The sequence below is a fragment of the Schistocerca cancellata genome, chromosome 2 (assembly GCF_023864275.1).
Source record: "Schistocerca cancellata isolate TAMUIC-IGC-003103 chromosome 2, iqSchCanc2.1, whole genome shotgun sequence".
Classification (NCBI taxonomy): Eukaryota; Metazoa; Arthropoda; class Insecta; order Orthoptera; family Acrididae; genus Schistocerca; species Schistocerca cancellata.
This window is the reverse complement of record NC_064627.1, coordinates 492,708,775-492,727,290: the sequence shown is the minus strand read 5'-3', so window position 1 is coordinate 492,727,290 and position 18,516 is coordinate 492,708,775. Positions and strand designations below refer to the sequence as shown.

Genomic DNA, 18,516 nt, shown 5'->3' with positions numbered 1-18,516 from the left:
CTTCTTCTTTCTTCGGATGAGGAAACCATTGGGTGGTAGACGTATCCAGAATGACGACAAGGTGATTTTCAAGGTGGATTGTCTCCTGAGCAGCAAAAGTGTGGAGTTCTACAACCAAGGCCTCTGCCAATTGGGAAAATGAGTTGCACTGAAGGGTGAATATTGATTGGGGATTTGCAATTCACGACACAATCGTTTCCCGTCCCTGTCTAATGGTGGCTCCAGTGCGTCTCTTCAATCTCTGTTATCAGTGGGGATGCATATAAAACAAATGCAAGTAAAATAAATAATTACACTAACAATGAATATTAGGATATTTTAATTAGGTATGTTGAAAATTCTCTTATAGCACAGTATGTTCCGCTTAGTTTCCAATAATGGTACTTCAGAAACCATATTTATTACACATGAATGTATGTAGCTTGAAAACTTCTTTAATTTATGTTGTAACAAAAATTTTGATTTTTCAAAATTAATTAATGGTGGTGGGGTACTTTGTGAAATTTCAAATATTACAGATTTCGACTATGCAATTTTCAAGAAAGTTAATTACTCAATTCTTGTATGAGAAACATTTTTTGTATATCATCGTTTCGTAGATATTCCCTTCAAACATAATACACCAAGTTACGTTTCGGGGCGTGTTTTACTTCTTGAAAGTGAAATTTGGGCACAAGCCTAAAAATACGTACTGCATTATTTTGCTTCCTCTACACACCCGACAAATTTAAACAAGATCGTTTATTGACACCTGGGAATCTTCCTTTGTGAATGCCCCTTTAGCAAAGTAAGTGTTGTGAAGTATTTGTATTGCATATTTAAAGATTTTCTGATTGTATCTTCATTTGTACCCCTTTAAGGTTATTATTATTATTGGGAGGAGGGAAGAGTTCGCTGGCTCTGAGCACTATGGGACTTAACATCTGAGGTCATCAGTCCCCTAGAACTTAGAACTACTTAAACCTAAGTAACGTAAGGACATCACACACATCCATGCTCGAGGCAGGATTCGAACCTGCGACCGTAGCGGTCGCTCGGTTCCAGACTGAAGCGCCTAGAAGCGCTCGGTCACCCCGGCCGGCCGAGAAAAGAGTTGATTTTGCTTTTTATGTTATTATGTAAGGTGTCGTTAGGAAAACTGAACGCGAAGTGCCGGTTTCTTTTGTCTTACACATGACCGAGGGAGGTGACGCAGTGGTTAGCACACAGGACTCGCATTCGGGAGGACGACGGTTCAAACCCCCGTCCGGCCATCCAGATTTAGGTTTTCCGTGATTTTACTAAGTCGCTTCAGGTAAATTCCGGGATGGTTCCTCTGAAAGGGCTCGGCCGATTTTCTTCGCCATCCTTCCATAGTAGGTGCTGGTGCTCCGTCTCTGATGACCTCGTTGTCAATGGGACGTTAAACGCTAATCTCCTCCTCCTACACATGCTGTCTGGTAATTGTATTACATTCTTATTATTAATGAAATGAAATTCCAGTTTCTTAAGTGTCCACGCTTGCACAACACCAGCCGAAATCCACATTCGCGGAAAATCTGTACCATAGTGCGTCGAGACTAACGAAGCAAGTTCCATGTCACAGCTCGATCTTTTGGAGGAGGTAATTAAAACTTCGTGACTACCCTCAGAGTTCAAATGGTTCAAATGGCTCTGAGCACTATGGGACTTAACTTCTAAGGTCATCAGTCCCCTAGAACTGAGAACTACTTAAACCTAACCAAGCTAAGGACATCACATACATCCATGCCCGAGGCAGGATTCGAACCTGCGACCGTAGCGGCCGCGCGGTTCCAGACTGTAGCGCCTTTAACCGCTTGGCCACCACGGCCGGCTACCCTCAGAGTCTGGGATCTTCGGCACGCCACTTTGGAGCGTTTCCCGCTACAGGAGGCGTCTCGCACGGTCGCGGAGCCGCCGCAGCCGCAGGTGGGGAGACAGGCGCTGCCGGCGCCGGTGACCTGCCTGTCCGGCGTGGCGGTGGCGGTGCCGGCGGGCCGCCTGGGCAACCTGGCCGTGGAGTACGCCACCGCGTGGGCCGTCGCCAGGCAGCACGGCCTGCGGCTCGCCGTCGCCGAGGAGATGCGCCGCGGCCTGTCCGCCGCCTTCGACGGCCTCACCGCCGCGCCCCTGTCCGCGCTGCTGCGGCAGCCGCCCTGCCAGAGGTACAACCTCAGCGAGGAGCAGGTGCTCGGCAACGAGTGGTACCAGCTGCCGTCCCCGGCGCCGCCAGCCCAGATGGTGCAGTGGGCGCGCAGGCACCACCTGCCCGTCGTTCTCAGGTACCGCTGCCAGCATGCGAGCAAACACCCTTGCTAATTGCTGTTTTGTTTGTTTCGTTCACCAGTTTTTCTGGTAATTTTCTAGAATAATTGCCTATCGAAGTCGCGGTGTCAAAATGATACATATCGAACGTGCGATAGTAAATCGATCGTGCGAGTCTCGTGGCTGGCGTTATGTTTCAAGTGGTCACTACAGCAACGACAAAAGAAAAGCGTTACAAAAATACTTGTAATTTCAAAGGAGACGATTTGCTTTACCCGACGTCGTGACGTGGAAACACGTGGGCTCACGTCATAACGCGCGTGATATAAAAATCCAACACAGGGTTTTCTGCGCTTATGTTTATATTGAGCTGACGTGACGTGGGAATGCGTTGGATGATGCAATCTGACGCTACACGCCTTATGACGCGTGGGAAGAATATCTGAAGTTCTAGATTTTCGTCAGTCGTGGGAAGCCGTCAGAAGTGTGAAGTGGTTTCTCCTCTACCGTTTGCAGTTATTATTTGAAATGGAGGAGATGTTGATTGAATACGTTCGGTCAAATCCGGTGCTGTATGGCCCTACAAACCGGGAATATAGTAACCAGCCACAAAATCAGGTCAGGCAGCAAAGAGTTTGAGCAAATGGAAATTTGAAGATGAAATGGCTTTTTTGAATCCAGCTCTCGTAACAAGGAAATCTAGAGGAAATGCGGAAGACAGCCCCAATAATGAAGATTATGATGGAACACGAGAAGAAACTGGCTTATGTCCGATTGATGAAACCGACTCACAAGTGACCTCGTCAGAAAGTTCCCAATCCAATCCACCAAGAAAAGATCTACTGAAAAGTGCAGTCCCTACAATGGCGGAGGCCATCGACAATCCCACTGTTAATGTATCAGATTCTCCAACAACTTTTGCTCAACCTTCAGCGAAGCCCGCAAGGCTTTATGTTGAAAAAAAAAGTTTGTCGTCATCCGCCCAAGAAATGATTAAAATAATGAAAGACAACCAACGCTTGCGCTCCAAAGTACTTCTTCAAAGTGCACACGCTACATCAAGTGACAACGTGGACGATAAATGCGAACTTTTTTTCCTCAGCATAGTGAAAAATGTGAAAAAATTGCGTCCTGATGAGCAAATTAGAGTGAAGATGGAAGTGAGCAACATTGTTTTGGGGGCAGCGTTGCAAGCAGCACGTGGGAGCTCATTTCAGGTGAACCCTGGTTACCACAATACTCTTAATACAAACCCATCATCATTCTATCAGTCCTCCTCAACACCATCTCCTCAACGATCTGAACACAGCTTGGACTGCTCAACGGACTCAACGTTGTCCTACACTTGGCAAGAGAAACAGCAAGAAAGCTTTTCTAATTTGTAATTACCTTTCTGATGTATAATAAAACGCACTTTGTGAAAATAAAATCAATAAAAATTCCAAAATGTCTCTGTGATAATTTTTCTCCCTCCCAGATATATAATACAATAAAGTATTAGCACTTACCTCAAGCAAACTGCAAGTCGTATCTCCGCCGGAATGCTTTCCCTGAGTGGAGCGTTTTTCTATTATCGGACCAACCAAGCTCAGGAGGTGGTAGAATTCAGTTTTTGTCATTCTGCAATACCACTTAAGCCGCTCTTCATCTTCTATTAGTTGAGGCATTAAATTTTGGAACTCCCCGAATTTGTCTCGCCGCATTCTCTAGACGAGCAAATAGATGCAATACACAGAGCAGCCATTTCTTCTTCTTCTTCCAGCATGTCAACAACACGCAGTATATTCATGGTTGCAGGTTCAAAACAAACTGTCAGAAAATACAATGCAGACGAAGCAGTTGTTTCATGCTGCTATACGTCAGGCCAATGTGAACACAGCTTCATGTCTGACGTGGTCCCACGCTGCCTGACGTGACGTGGGAACACGTCACGTCAGAGTAGTCTGTGTTCACCTTTATCGTCATGTGACAGTCCATCTGATGTATATGCTACAGGGACAATTCCCTTTTTCCCATAGCCAGGGTAAACTCTACCAATATCACGCAAGAATATCGACAGAGTGTCGCATGCGTTGACTTTCCCCTGCAAACGCAAGTTGTGGAAGTATAGGTACTGGAACAAGTACAGTTCGTCCCTTTGTCCGGGACGCCTTTCTCTTTCTATGGAAGACTTAACAGATTTCCACAGGCGCTCAATATTCTGGGTGTGGACACTGGGGTCATCCGAAGAAACGAACTCCACAGAATGGAGTGGTCGATTTCACTTTTTGAAGGTCGTCCTTTCTGGTTCTTTCGTCTAGCTATATCGTCTAGCTATACGAGATTCGTCTACTTCCACAACTTTATTCGCCCCACCAATTGGCACACTATCATTTGTCACTACCACGTAACAGACTTCTCGGCAAAACCCGAAGTTGCCACACACGGTATTTGCAGATAATCCAGTTTCTGATGCTTGCAACGTGTACTCTTGAATCCAGCACGATGCAAGAATTACACTCGTCTGAATCGATAATTTCGAAGAGTCGAACCAGGTGCTTTTCCTGATACTAGTTCGTTTTCCGCAATTAAATTGCAGCGGTATTTCAGTATTGACAAAAAAATGGGTCAAATGGCTCTGAGCACTATGGGACTTAACTGCTGAGGTTATCAGTCCCCTCGAACTTAGAACTACTTAAACCTAACTAACCTAAGGACATCACACACAACCATGCCCGAGGCAGGATTCGAACCTGCGACCGTAGCGGTCGCGCGGTTCCAGACTGAAGCGCCTAGAACCGCTCGGTCACCTCGGCCGGCTCAGCATCGGCACTCCTCTTACGAAGTGTTACAGACTTTGCAGCACCACAGTCAACACAGTCCCTCCTTCCCTCGTCCGGCAGGAGTCCATATTTGCGGCAAAAAGTTAAACAACTCTCAATGCTGGATATATATGGAATTAGAGTTTTCCATGTCAGAGAATCCTCGGAAGAAACGTCAGGAATACAAGATATTACACTCGTAGCTGTCGACGGAAACCGTCTGGGGCTCCCAATCAAGTCACAAATAATTAGGGCGGGAATGCAATGTACACGAACTAAAGGAACGACGGAAAACAAATAAAAATGACGATAATAAATAATTGATCATAACGCCCGCCATGAGACTCGCACGATCGATTTACTATCGCACGTTCGATATGTATCGTTTGGACCCCGCGACTTCGACACACAATCATTCTTGGAAATTACCGTTTTTCTTACTGGTCGGAAGCGGCCCTCCACGAGCTCTCCTCCTACTCTTACCTCTTGACATAACAAGGACTGACACACTTCCATTTTAATTACACTTATAGAATTTGAAGGTCGGTGTCCTGACATACCCTGTGGTGACAACGTCTATGGGATATCTTGTAATATCGTGTTGGGGCTTCTTTCACCTAACGTAGTGTGGCAACTCGACGAGGTATGCACCCAACAAATCGTAGGAAGACCCCTGCAGGAATATTGAATCGTGCTGTCTCTTTAGCCGTCCGTGATAGCGAAACTGTCGCCGGTGCAGGATTTTGTGCATGAACTAACCTCTCGATTATAAAACGATGGGATTCATGTCGGGCGATCTAGGTGGTCAAATCATTTGCTCGAACTGCCCCGAACCGGTTGCGAACAACTATGGCCTGATTACGTGGCGCATTGTCGTCCATAAAAAATCCACCGTTGTTTGGTAAGGTGAAGCCCATGAATGGTACCAAATGCTCTCCAATTAGCCAAACATAACCATTTACAGTCAATGGTCGGTTCAGTTGAACCAGAGGACTCAGTCCATTATGGAGCCACCTCCAGCTTGCACATTACCTTGTTGAGAACTAGGGTCCATGGTTGAGTTCTGCGCCACATTCGAACCCTACCATCAGCTCTTAACAGCTGAAACTGATACTCATCTGACCAGTCCACGGTTTTCCTGTCGTCTAGGGTCCAACCGATATGGTCATGAGGTCAGGAGAGACGCTACAGGCAATAACGTGTTATTGGCAAAGGCACTCGCGTCGGTCGTCTGCTGCCATAGATCATTAACGCCAGACGTCGGCGCCCCATCCTCACTCATTGATTTCTGTAGTTTCTTCTGACAGTGATGCTTCTCTGTTAGCACCGACAACTCTACACAAATGCCACTGCTCTCAGTCGTTAAGTGAAGGCCGTCGGCCACTGCGTTGTCTGTGACAGTGCTTGAAATTTGGTATTCTCGGCACACTCTTGACACTGTGGATCTCTGAATATGAATTTCCTAACGATTTCCGAAATGATACGTCCCATGCACCTAGCTCCAACTACCATTCCGCGTTCAAAGTCTGTTAATTCTGCCGCGCGGGGTAGCCGTGTGATCTAAGGCGCCTGGCTGTGGTTCGCGCAGCTCCCCCCGTCAGAGGTTCGAGTCCTCCCTCGGACACGGGTGTATGTGTGTTGTTCCTAACGTAAGTTAGTTTAAGTAGTGTGTAAGCCTAGGGACCGATGACCTCAACAGTTTGGTCCCATAGAACTTAACACAAATTTCCAAAATTTTCTGTTAATTCCAATTGTTCGGCCAAAATCACGTCGGAAACCATTTCACATGAATCATCTGAGTACAAATGATAGCTTCACCAATGCGCTGTCATTTCATACCCTTTTACGCGAGACCGCCGCCATCTGTATATGAGCATATCGCTGTCCCATGACATATGCACTTTAGTGTAAATATCTGAACTAGAATTCTTCTATAAAAGATTTGAAGATTTCCTATAGCTTTAAAGTGTAACCCATTTAGAACTATCAGAGCCGCCCTTATTTCGGTGAATTGTGTAATAAGTGTTGTAATTGTGAAGTCAAAGGTTCGTTTCTTCCTAAATGCCACCCTACGCTCTGTAAAGAAGCATGGGACTTCATTTCCATTTTTCAATTTCATATTTGTTATGAAATGGATCATACCAATATTGACCTGTAGTATTGAAACATGTACTCTCACAAAAGAGAATCATCAAGGCTGTAAGCATCAGAGATGAAATTTCTTAGATCCACCATCGAGAAGACCAAGATGGACAAGTTAAGGAATGGGTAGGCGAGGAATGAAGCCGGAATAAGGACATCCCTATCAGATCGAATTGGCGCATCTAGACTTCGCTGGTACTGGCATGTGTTGAGACTGGAGCCAACTAGAACAGCCAAAATAAATTTGGAAAGACAGGTAGATGGGAAAAGACCTCAAGGAAGACCTCTAACCCGATGGATGGACTTGATTAAGGCTGATCTAGTGACCAGAGGATGGACAGTGGATGATGTTCTCCGTGAACAGGTGTATTTAGACAGGATTAAGTGGAAGAGTCTCATTACCAGTACCCGGGAAACTGGAACTGTTAAATGATGATGATTATGATTTATTGTGAAATGGAAACATTAATTAGCAAATAGCGAAACACGATGTCTGTCTAAAAATAACGTATTTTTGTTTTCTGCTACTAATTGCATTAAAACAAGTGTTCACAATAAATTAATATTTGGTAAAAAAATGCAAAACACATAATAGAAAATAAAATACTTTTTATTTATTTCTAGAAATCGAACAGTTATATACAGGGTATTAGGGCTATAAGTGCAGATATTGTGATCGTTGGTACCTTAATATACAGTATACCCATTTCAGCGTGTTAGTGATTCTTTCTCAGTGTCTAACAGTCTGCCTGCAAACAGGTTACATAATTTTCTATCGGATGTTTTATATGCGGTCCTAACTGCACCACTAAGTGGACGACGCCAGTCAATATACATTAACCATTTTGTGTCCACATGCCCACACTTCAACACCTGACCTGTGTTGTCCAGGAGAAAATAAGCTTTGATGGCTTGCTCTTGCCACGTGTACTTCGAGGTACTAACTAAGCTAAAAAGTAGTACTACCAACAACTATAATTTATTATTTGTCTGGAAATGAACTGAATACTGATGAAATGTAGTTCGCTACTCAGTCACCAATAAAAATGTCTGTACCTTACCCTTAATACCCTGCATATAAACGGCGTCCCAGGTGGAACAGTCAATTTCAGGGATATGACAGGAACGGTTATTCAAAGCAAAAAAGTCTAGTAAACGTGGGCTTTAAAATGAGTCCCTTAAGAACTGTCAGCACTATCATATCTTTGGTACTGCGCAACGAATCTATTCTACTGCAAGCTCTTTGCTTTCCATATTTTGGAAGGAGGTAGTCGGCAGCAAACCAACAAAAAAGCACTTGTTCAGTAGAAGAAATATGTTTCACAGTCTTCGAGATGAACTGCTTGTAGCGCTTAAGATATGGCCGGCCGCTGTGACCGAGCGGTTCTAGGCGCTTCAGTCCGGAACCACGCGGCTGCTACGGTCGCAGGTTCGAATCCTGCCTCAGGCATGGATGTGTGTGATGTCCTTAGGTTAGTTAGGTTTGAGTAGTTCTAAGTCTAGGGGACTGATGACTTCAGATGTTACGTCCCATAGTGCTTAGAGCCATTTTCCTTAGGATATGCATTTAAGGATGAAAGTATTTTTGGCATAATGTGTCACTGCCAAGTAACATAGCTCGATGAAACTTGGACCATACAGCAAAGAGCTGCTAGAGCATAACTGAACATAAAAACTGCATTGAGTCGAACAGAAATGACAGTTTTATTTAAACACAGGTAAGGTGGCAGCTTGAATGAATGTAATTTCGCACCTTACATGAGATTTTATATATCGTAACAAATAGATGGATATGTCACCTGACATACTTTGAGTGACCAGATTTGCCTATCAAAATGTACAGTATGTAATGCAGAAAGGTATGACACTAGACTCGACAGTATTAACGCAGCGAACCTAAATCCTACGTGTCAACGAGCAAAAGGTGAAAAAGTTGCTGGAAGGAATGCTTTAGTTTGGGACAGACTCAAGTTGCACAGCCACGACCCACATACTACAAAAGGCTTCTGGCATGGGAGACAACGAACGCACCAGATGATACATCGAAGGGAGCAGGTAACGGCCCAGCGCTGCCTGCGTCGGAGAAATTCTTTAGAAACTTGCGTTGAGAAATTTCCAGATGTATACAAAAAGACCGGAGACGCAGTTAAAAGAGAGTCGCATTTACTGATCACATGAAAGGTCCATGCTGCTCTCGTGATGTACACGTGTAACTTCTAGGCACCAGGAGCAGGCACAAAATGTCCGACTGGCTGAAATAAACTCGGAATGAGGAGAAGTGGCGAGAGCAAGGCGCATTTTAAAGGTACGCCCTTTACGATTGGTGTGGGTAGTTTCCACAAGATGAAAGGAACTCTCCCATGCTATGATGCGAAGCATGGAAGGACACAGGTGGGAGGGACAGTTTTTGCTAAGAAAGACAGAATAGCCCGCATCTCGTGGTCGTGCGGTAGCGTTCTCGCGTCCCACGCACGGGTTCCCGGGTTCGATTCCCGGCGGGGTCAGGGATTTTCTCTGCCTCGTGATGGCTGGGTGTTGTGTGCTGTCCTTAGGTTTGTTAGGTTTAAGTAGTTCTAAGTTCTAGGGGACTGATGACCATAGATGTTAACTCCCATAGTGCTCAGAGCCAAAGACAGAATACTGAAAACTTCAGGGACTCTCCTCTCAACCAGCGTCAAGTGTAGAACAGGGCGCATCACGATGTGTATGACGCCAAAAGAGGAATATTGTATGAACAGTGCGTTCACATTGTCTGAAATTCAGCTAGGAATTAGCTGAAGAGTCGTTGTGCGCCGATAGTGGAGAAACGAAACAGCCACGTAGTTAATTGTTCTTGCGAGAACTGAGAGGCTCCATCTATGCTCGTGTATATCGCCATATTTTGCAGACTATGGATGAGTGCATGTTTTCTCACCTAACGAGAAACATAGGGCAGTTTCAGCTGATAAAATCAGTAAAGATTTTGATTAGCTTTTTAAAGGATTTTCAGCCGACAACACGTAGCAGCCACAGGTAAATGCCGCTGGCAGAAGCGTAAAATTATTGGATCACCAGCTTGCGTCCACTGTGAACATGAGCAACCTTGTATAATCTTTTGCATATCTTGTCACAAAAACATAACCATTCTCTGTAGACTTGATTGTAATCCTAAATAGTATGAACATAGAACCGGAATCGGATGATTTGACGTAATATTGGCCAACTATTGTTGTGTTAAGTGTTATTTCTGCTAGTCAGGACGTAATATGTTACCTTGACAATTGTCCTGAAATTGTCATGTCACAATCTGAGTAAACCAGTGTGCTTCATTGACAACGATACAGAAATTAAACAAATTTTGTACAGATAAACACCGATGTGCTCTGTCGTAGAATAAGGGTTCACTCCTCACCCCAGTAATTTATTCTAGTGAGGCTAACGCACTCACAGGGTGTTTTTGCTGATGCCTGACGAATGTGATAAGGCGTGTCAGGTACAATAATTACACTGAAGTCACCGCTATTTATGGTGGTCCCCTGGTGAGCTTACTTAATAGGTGAACGCTGCACATACCCTCAAATGGCGAGAAGTGGCGATACGTAAGGTAACCAGTAACATTCTCAAACGTGTTCGTTTTCGTGGTCCAGCCTTATGGTGTGTGGGAAGGCAAAATGCTGCATGGGCATACTGGCATCCAGTTCTTTGAACACTGTACAATCACCAGTCAACGTTACTGTGAAACTCTACTCCTTCCCCATGTGAGTCTTTTCAGGGGTGCTTACGCCCCCTGACTTTATTACTATCGATGACAATTCGTGACCGCATCGAACAGTGCTTGTGGAGAAGCTCTTGGAACGTGAAGAATCCTACCAACGGACTGGTCTGCCTGTACCACCACCGACTTAAACCACTCAGTAAGCACGAAGCGTCACGTAGATGCTCAGCCAGCTCCAGTGGCAGACGCTGCAACAGAGGCGTTCTGCATCACGAGGTGGTCTACCGTTACAGTTCTGAGAGCATTCCTTGAAGAGTCAACCACTGTATTGCTTCCTCCTAAATATATCTCTCGCAAAGACCACGAAGATAAAATTAGACAGATTCGTGCTCATACGGAGGCTTACCAGCAATCGTTCTTGCCGCGAACCGTACACGACTGGAACAGGAGGTGGGGGGGGGGGGGGGGATTTGACACTAGCAAACAAAGTGTACTTCGCCGCACACCGAAAGGTGGCTTGCGGAGTACAGATGTAGCTGTAGGTAACTAGAGGTCTGGAATGCGTCTTTGTGGAGCTAAGGACGTAAAACGACAGCCAGTGAGCGACTTGCTTCCGAAAGTTTGTCCAGTAAATGAGCATGTTAGGATGTGTCTACCAGTGGTGTATTATCCGAATAAGCTGCTGCTTACTGTCTTTACGAATTAAAGGCATCATTGCACTTTTAGTGTCGTTAATTTAATAGCGCAACTGTACGTAGTACACATCACAGAAAACTGTCTTTTAATTTTACCAGGAATGGGCACGAATTTGAAGTTTGTCTAGCCTTGAGTATTCAGCTGCAACCGATATCGTCACCTGTTTTAATTTAAAAAAAAAAAGTCGTGTGACTAGGTCCTCCCGTCGGGTAGACCGTTCGCCTGGTGCAAGTCTTTCGATTTGACGCCACTTCGGCGACTTGCGCGTCGATGGTGATGAAATGATGATGATTAAGGCAACACAACACCCAGTCCCTGAGCGGAGAAAATCTCCGGCCCAGCCGGGAATCGAACCCGGGCCCTTATTTTTGTTTGTTTTTAAATCTCATTTTGTTCGTTTTCGTTCGTTCCATCTGCTCGGGGCGGATGTCGCCAGACACCCGTTTCAGCTCGTCGTTGATCCCTCAACTCAGTTTTTTTTTATTACAGAGGGCAGCTAACCCTCTGACCGAACACGCTCAGTTACCGTGCCGGCACCAATCAGCTACCGGGAGCGAATATCTGTTTTAACTACTAACTTCTCTCTTTAGCATAACAGGTGTTGGCTGGGGCAAGTTAGCTTGTTGGACACACACCTAGTCGCGGATGATGTTAATTCCACAACGATGCATTTCAGACCCATGGACATTTGAAAAAGTTTGCTCGTTTCGACGTTCCCTACTATGCTCCGACCTTATTATCAGCTTGTTTTTCTGCACCCTGTATGTCTGAGGTTTGATGCTATGAGTTTGGTGCAACAGATGTGCGAGAGAATGTGATGGACTGAGTGACTTTTCTTAATAGGCCGATAAAAGTCGGGTTCTGCCTTCGAAGAATTGTAGAATGCAGTGTTTGAGTGGGCAAGGGCTCGGCATATCGAAGTCAGCGAGATCGGTTTGTGACAACAAGTGCGATGGTTCCTCAAATGTCTGTACAGTCAGCGATACATTTTTTTTTCTTTTCCTTCCAATCCCTGAAAAGCAAATTTGACGCTCTGCTACTTTGGTGCTATAAAATTTTGCTTGGAATGTGTTCGTTTCTTTGATATTGAACGTATTTCGGAGAGAAAACGTGGTTTTCAATAGAAGTTGGGAAGACTACTTTGATGCTGTTTTTCTGCACTTCTATATCGAGTTGAATCGCATTATTATTTAATCGACTCATAATTTAATGCTCTATATTTTATGTACGTGTGCACTTTTAAATTGATAGTTCAGTTTCTGACAAATCGGGGATAATTGAAATGATGCAAAAATTTCGAGATTTCTTCAAAATGGAAGACCTACTCTGAAATCGGAGCAAACTCGATTAATCATAACGGCAGCATGCTTGAGTGATAAGAAACAGTTTCGTGAGCTACACCAAATTGTTCGAAGGCATACACTTTTTTGAATCTAATTTTCCTGCCTTACACTGAACTGTCTGGTGATAGTAATCTACTGATTGTTCTGATATTGAGCAAGCAGCAGGGATGCAATTCGCAAACGACGGTGCATGTGTAGATTAGTGAGAGATATCACTGCGTTAGCGTCAGCCCGAAATAGTGCGTGCAGCGCAATGTACAGCACAACCAGGATACTGAAACTGTTTTTGTGTTGAGGGAGAGGCGTCACGCTCTTTATGTGCGTTGGCGTCACTTCCGCGGCTGCGGGTGCGTCCTGTGCTGGCCTTTAAGCCGTCGGCACACGGGAGGAGGCACCTAACGCTGACGTGCATGCAGGCGGAACAAATGGTTCAAATGGCTCTGAGCACTTCTGAGGTCATCAGTCCCCTAGAACTTAGAACTACTTAAACCTAACTAACCTAAGGACACCACACACATCCATGCCCGAGGCAGGATTCGAACCTGCGACCGTAGCGGTCGCGTGGTTCCAGATTGTAGCGCCTAGAACCGCTCGGCCACCCCGGCCGGCCAGACGGGACATCCAACGCCACGAGACACAGCATTATCGGCACATGCGACTATCTGGGTAATGTGATTACGGGCTGTTAGCGTTCTCCAGCGGCCGATGTCAACATTTCTGGCTCGCAAACCATACGATTTGTTCATGAAAACGGACGCGCGTAGAATTCCTAAGTTCCCAGAATGAGATTTTCACTCTGCAGCGGAGTGTGCGCTGATATGAAACTTCCTGGCAGATTAAAACTGTGTGCCCGACCGAGACTCGAACTCGGGACCTTTGCCTTTCGCGGGCAAGTGCTCTACCATCTGAGCTACCGAAGCACGACTCACGCCCGGTACTCACAGCTTTACTTCTGCCAGTACCTCGTCTCCTACCTTCCAAACTTTACAGAAGCTCGCAGGAGAGCTTCTGTAAAGTTTGGAAGGTAGGAGACGAGGTACTGGCAGAAGTAAAGCTGTGAGTACCGGGCGTGAGTCGTGCTTCGGTAGCTCAGATGGTAGAGCACTTGCCCGCGAAAGGCAAAGGTCCCGAGTTCGAGTCTCGGTCGGGCACACAGTTTTAATCTGCCAGGAACTTTCAGTTCCTATGTTAGCCCTGTTAAAACGCACACTTTCTCTCTTGACCATATGCTAATCAATCATGATATGTATTCGCAACTGCAAATATGGGGAACCATCAGCTGTATAATGGAATGACGACAGTGAATATTTGTGTCGGACCGGGACTCGAACTGGATCCCCCCCCCCCTTATCGCGAGCAGTCGCCTTACCATTTGGCTATCTGAGCACGACTGACTGCCAGACCACAAACTTCCACATGTCGTCAACCAAGTGTTCAAATGGTTCAAATGGCTCCGAGCACTATGCGACTTAACTTCTGAAGTCATCAGTCGCCTAGAACTTATAACTACTTAAACCTAACTAACCGAAGGACACCACACACATCCATGCCCGAGACAGGATTCGAACCTGCGACCGTAGCGGTGGCTCGGCTCCAGACTGTAGCGCTTAGAACCGCATGGCCACTCCGGCCGGCCAACCAAGTGTCCGCAACCTGTATTCGACCATCAATTGTGTATATTTCCGTATAGGCGAGACATTTTAATTGAAAGTTACTTGCCCTGCTGTAGTCGCCGCAGTGCCTGTTTCTTTGGACATGCGTACATGTCCAAAGGAACATTGCATCGTAATTCAGAACAACATAGGAACTGCACTGTAGTAATGCTAGTCATGTTGTTCTGCCTGTGGGTACATAAACAATAGCTTCCATATCCGTGAAGTAATAAGAAAAAAATGAAAGACGCATGTCCACTCAGTAAGGACGCCAGATCATAAAAGCTCACCAGATGGAACACACACTCTTGACAGAGAATGCACTTATATTTACATAACATCAGATATTACAGATATTATTTATTTTAATTTCATAAGAAAGAGCCACAATCTTTTAGAAAAAGCAAAAGTGAAAAAAAAGCAGGACACGAACGCTTCTCCGGTTGGACCTCGGTTCCGTAACGTAACGCCACAAGCAACTGCGTTATGCTGCAGCTGTCTTACTTATAACAAATCATAACAAGAACGACACGTTTTCATGAATCTTCAATGCGTCGTTGCCTTCCTTAAAACAACTTATTCACATAACACGCGAGCTACAGCGCGAAAACAACTTTATTTCGCTTACGCCTAAGTCCTGCAGCGATAACAGGGTCGTCGTGGTTACAACGGATTTGGCAATGTTAGTTTTATGGGTTGCCGGATGCCCTTCCTGCCGCCACCCCGTACCTCCTCCCCCCCCCCCCCCCTTCCCGGGGACGGAATCAGTGTACCCCAACTGTCGGCGTCTAGTGTAAATTGTGAAATAGTGTGAAAGTGTTTCAAATGTCTGCGACTCGCGTAACTGAGGCGGAACTTGGGGATCAGCCCGGTATTCACCTAGAGGGATGTGGAAAACCGCCTAAAAACCACATCGAGACTAGTCGGCACACCGGCCCTTGTCATAAATCCGCCGGACGTATTCGATCCGGGGCCGGTACAGCGCGAAAACAACTAAATACGAAAATTCTTTTACCACCAATATGACGTCCAATATGACGTTTCCCGTCATTTTATTACAAAAAGTTATACCAATAACGATTCGTTCTCGAGACATTCGAATTGCTGATGATTAGAAACAGCATATATTCATAAGCGTTAAGTATATCATTAAACCCGCCGACAGATACAGTACATCGTCTTGCTTTCTGCTTGTGACGCGTGGGCCGTTCTGGGGGGCGTTCTTGGTTCTATTACGTGGCACGTTGCCGAAATATCTCAGAAGTTCTACGACTACATCTACATCTGTATTCTGCAAAGCTTCCTTCCCATTACATTCACTAATGGAGTGCAGGAAGAATGATTAAATGACTTTGTGCGTGCTGTAATTATTCTAATTTTATCTTCACGATCTCTATGTGAGCAATACATAGGTGTCATTCCATGTCAAGTGTCCCAGTTTAGAAGATGATCCCAGCTTGACCATCTCCAATTTTGCTGAAATTTGTACAGGATGTACCTGAGGGCCCTACATGAACTTATGCAAACTTTCAGGCTCACCTGTAACTTGGTTGAGGTGCTAGAGCCATTTTCGTGAAGACTACTTGTATAGAGACCGAAAAATCGTGAAGAAATCGTCAAGTTTGGCATTCGATTGTTCCTAATATAAAAGACCTAGGCTCTTGCTTCTGGGTATAGTGGTACAACTTTGTGTGCTCTACACACAAATGTTGCAAGTAGAGTTCAGAAAGCAATGCATTTGGCATAATCTCAGTTCAAAGTGGGCAACAAATCATATTGCGAAAAATTTGCCCCATAGTTTAATGAGTGGGGAAGTAGTGGGGAAAGTGCGCTATAGACCTAGTCTTTTGACAAACTATTGTCTGTCTGGGTGTTTAGTATATCACAATTTTTGGCCAGGCTTGTGTATTTCATTACTGCACAACCATCCTGTAAATTTACTAAAAAACATGAATGTATCAAAATATACCCGTGTTCAAAGTCATGTATCTCAAAATGGACGCCTACATTACATTCATTAACACCATTCAACAGAGCACATTTCATTCTATTAGAAAAACTTATTTTCATTTTGTTGTCTCTTTGGGTAAGGTGCAAAAAATTCGCCTAAACTATTGACTTTTTTGGTAATTCGGAAAATCCTTGCGTTGGTCCATGGTGATTATGCCACTACCAATCTCAAGACTGGTAACCCCATCGCCAAGGGGCCACGCCCTATAGCCATGCAAGGTCAGCCACGGGTGGGTTTCTTTACTACAGGTTCCCAAGCCTGAAAGTGGGTGTCTAGCAGGTTCCCAAGCCGAAATGCGAATATCTAGCTGGTTCACAAGTCTGAATGTGGGTATCTAGCAGGTTCTCAAGCCTTTTTTTGGGTCTCTCCGTGGTTCCCAATCCGTAATACAGAATTCTTCATTTGTTAAATGTTTTAAATTTTTTGCTGATGTCCAAAACTATTGCTTCCGGCAGACTGTATTGCCGCCCCATCGTTGAAGCAGCTGGGACTGGTATGACTGCAATTATCTGTTGTTCTGGGACCCAGCACATGCCTCTGCTAGTAGCCCAATGAAATGATTGAGCAGCTCCACGAGGATGCATGAAATTAATCAAGGCATCTTTCTCTCCACATGAAACTTCACAGATTTTTCGTATACACCATTTTCCATCATAAACGCAAGCAACATACTGGCCAGGCTGTAGTTCCTTAATGGAAACATGTTTAGTAGCAACTTTAGCATGTCGGTTAACATTTTATAACATTTTCTTTCTTTTGCTTGTGCCGTTTTTCCCGCGGATACGCAGGGTCTTCATGGTTAACCGCATGTGGCAATGTTAGTTGAAGGGGTGGCCAGATGCCCTTCCTGCCGCCACCCCGTATCCCCCGGGAAGGAATTAGTGTACCTCAACTGGCTGCGACTAGTGTAATCCATGGAATAGTGCGAAAGGGTTCAGATGTGTGCGAGCCGTGTAACTGAGGCGGGACGTGGGGATCAGTCCGGTATTCACCTAGGGGGATGTGGAAAACCGCCTAAAGACCTTACCAGGCTGGCCGGCACACTGGCCCTCGTCGTTAATCCGCCGGGCGGATTCGATCCGGGGCTGGCGCGCCTACCCGAGTCCAGGAAGCAGCGCGTTAGCGCGCTCGGCTAACCTGGCGGGTCAGACAACTGCATCATATGGAAAATTAATATTGTCTACAATGTCATTAATCCTACCCCCATCAACCATGGACCTTGCCGTTGGTGGCGAGGCTAGCGTGCCTCAACGATACAGATGGCCGTACCGTAGGTGCAACCACAACGGAGGGGTATCTGTTGAGAGGCCAGACAAACGTGTGGTTCATGAAAAGGGGCAGCAGCCTTTTCAGTAGTTGCAGGGGCAACAGTCTGGATGATTGACTGATCTGGCCTTGCAACACTTTGCCGGCCATGGTGGCCGAGCGGTTCTAGGCACGTCAGTCCGACTGCTACGGTCGCAGGTTCGAATCCTGCCTCGGGCATGGATGTGTGTGATGTCCTTAGGTTAGTTAGGTTTAAGTAGTTCTAAGTTCTAGGGGACTGATGACCTCAGATGTTAAGTCCTATAGTGCTCAGAGCCATTTGAACCATTTTTTTGCAACACTTGGACAAGAAGAGAATAGAAGCTTTCGAAATGTGGTGCTACAGAAGAATGGTGAAGGTTAGATGGGTAGATCACATATCTAATGAGGAAGTATTGAATAGGATTGGGGAGAAGAGAAGTTTGTGGCACAACTTGACTAGAAGAAGGGATCGGTTGGTAGGACCTGTGTTGAGGCATCAAGGGATCACCAATTTAGTATTGGAGGGCAGCGTGGAGGATAAAAATCGTAGAGGGAGACCAAGAGATGAATACACTAAGCAGATTCAGAAGGATGTAGGTTGCAGTAGGTACTGGGAGATGAAGAA

At 45.4% G+C, this 18,516-nt stretch overlaps 1 protein-coding gene across 1 annotated transcript in view; it reads left to right on the top strand.

Annotated features, from left to right (window-relative positions):
* The first annotated feature begins 2,082 nt into the window (after window positions 1–2,082).
* The window catches only part of LOC126155610 (galactoside 2-alpha-L-fucosyltransferase SEC1-like), a 55,774-nt gene continuing 39,340 nt past the window's right edge, over window positions 2,083–18,516 (top strand). The window contains exon 1 of the mRNA XM_049916240.1: window positions 2,083–2,282. Within this exon, the coding sequence (XP_049772197.1) occupies window positions 2,083–2,282 (200 nt within the window). The remainder of the gene's footprint in view (window positions 2,283–18,516) is intronic.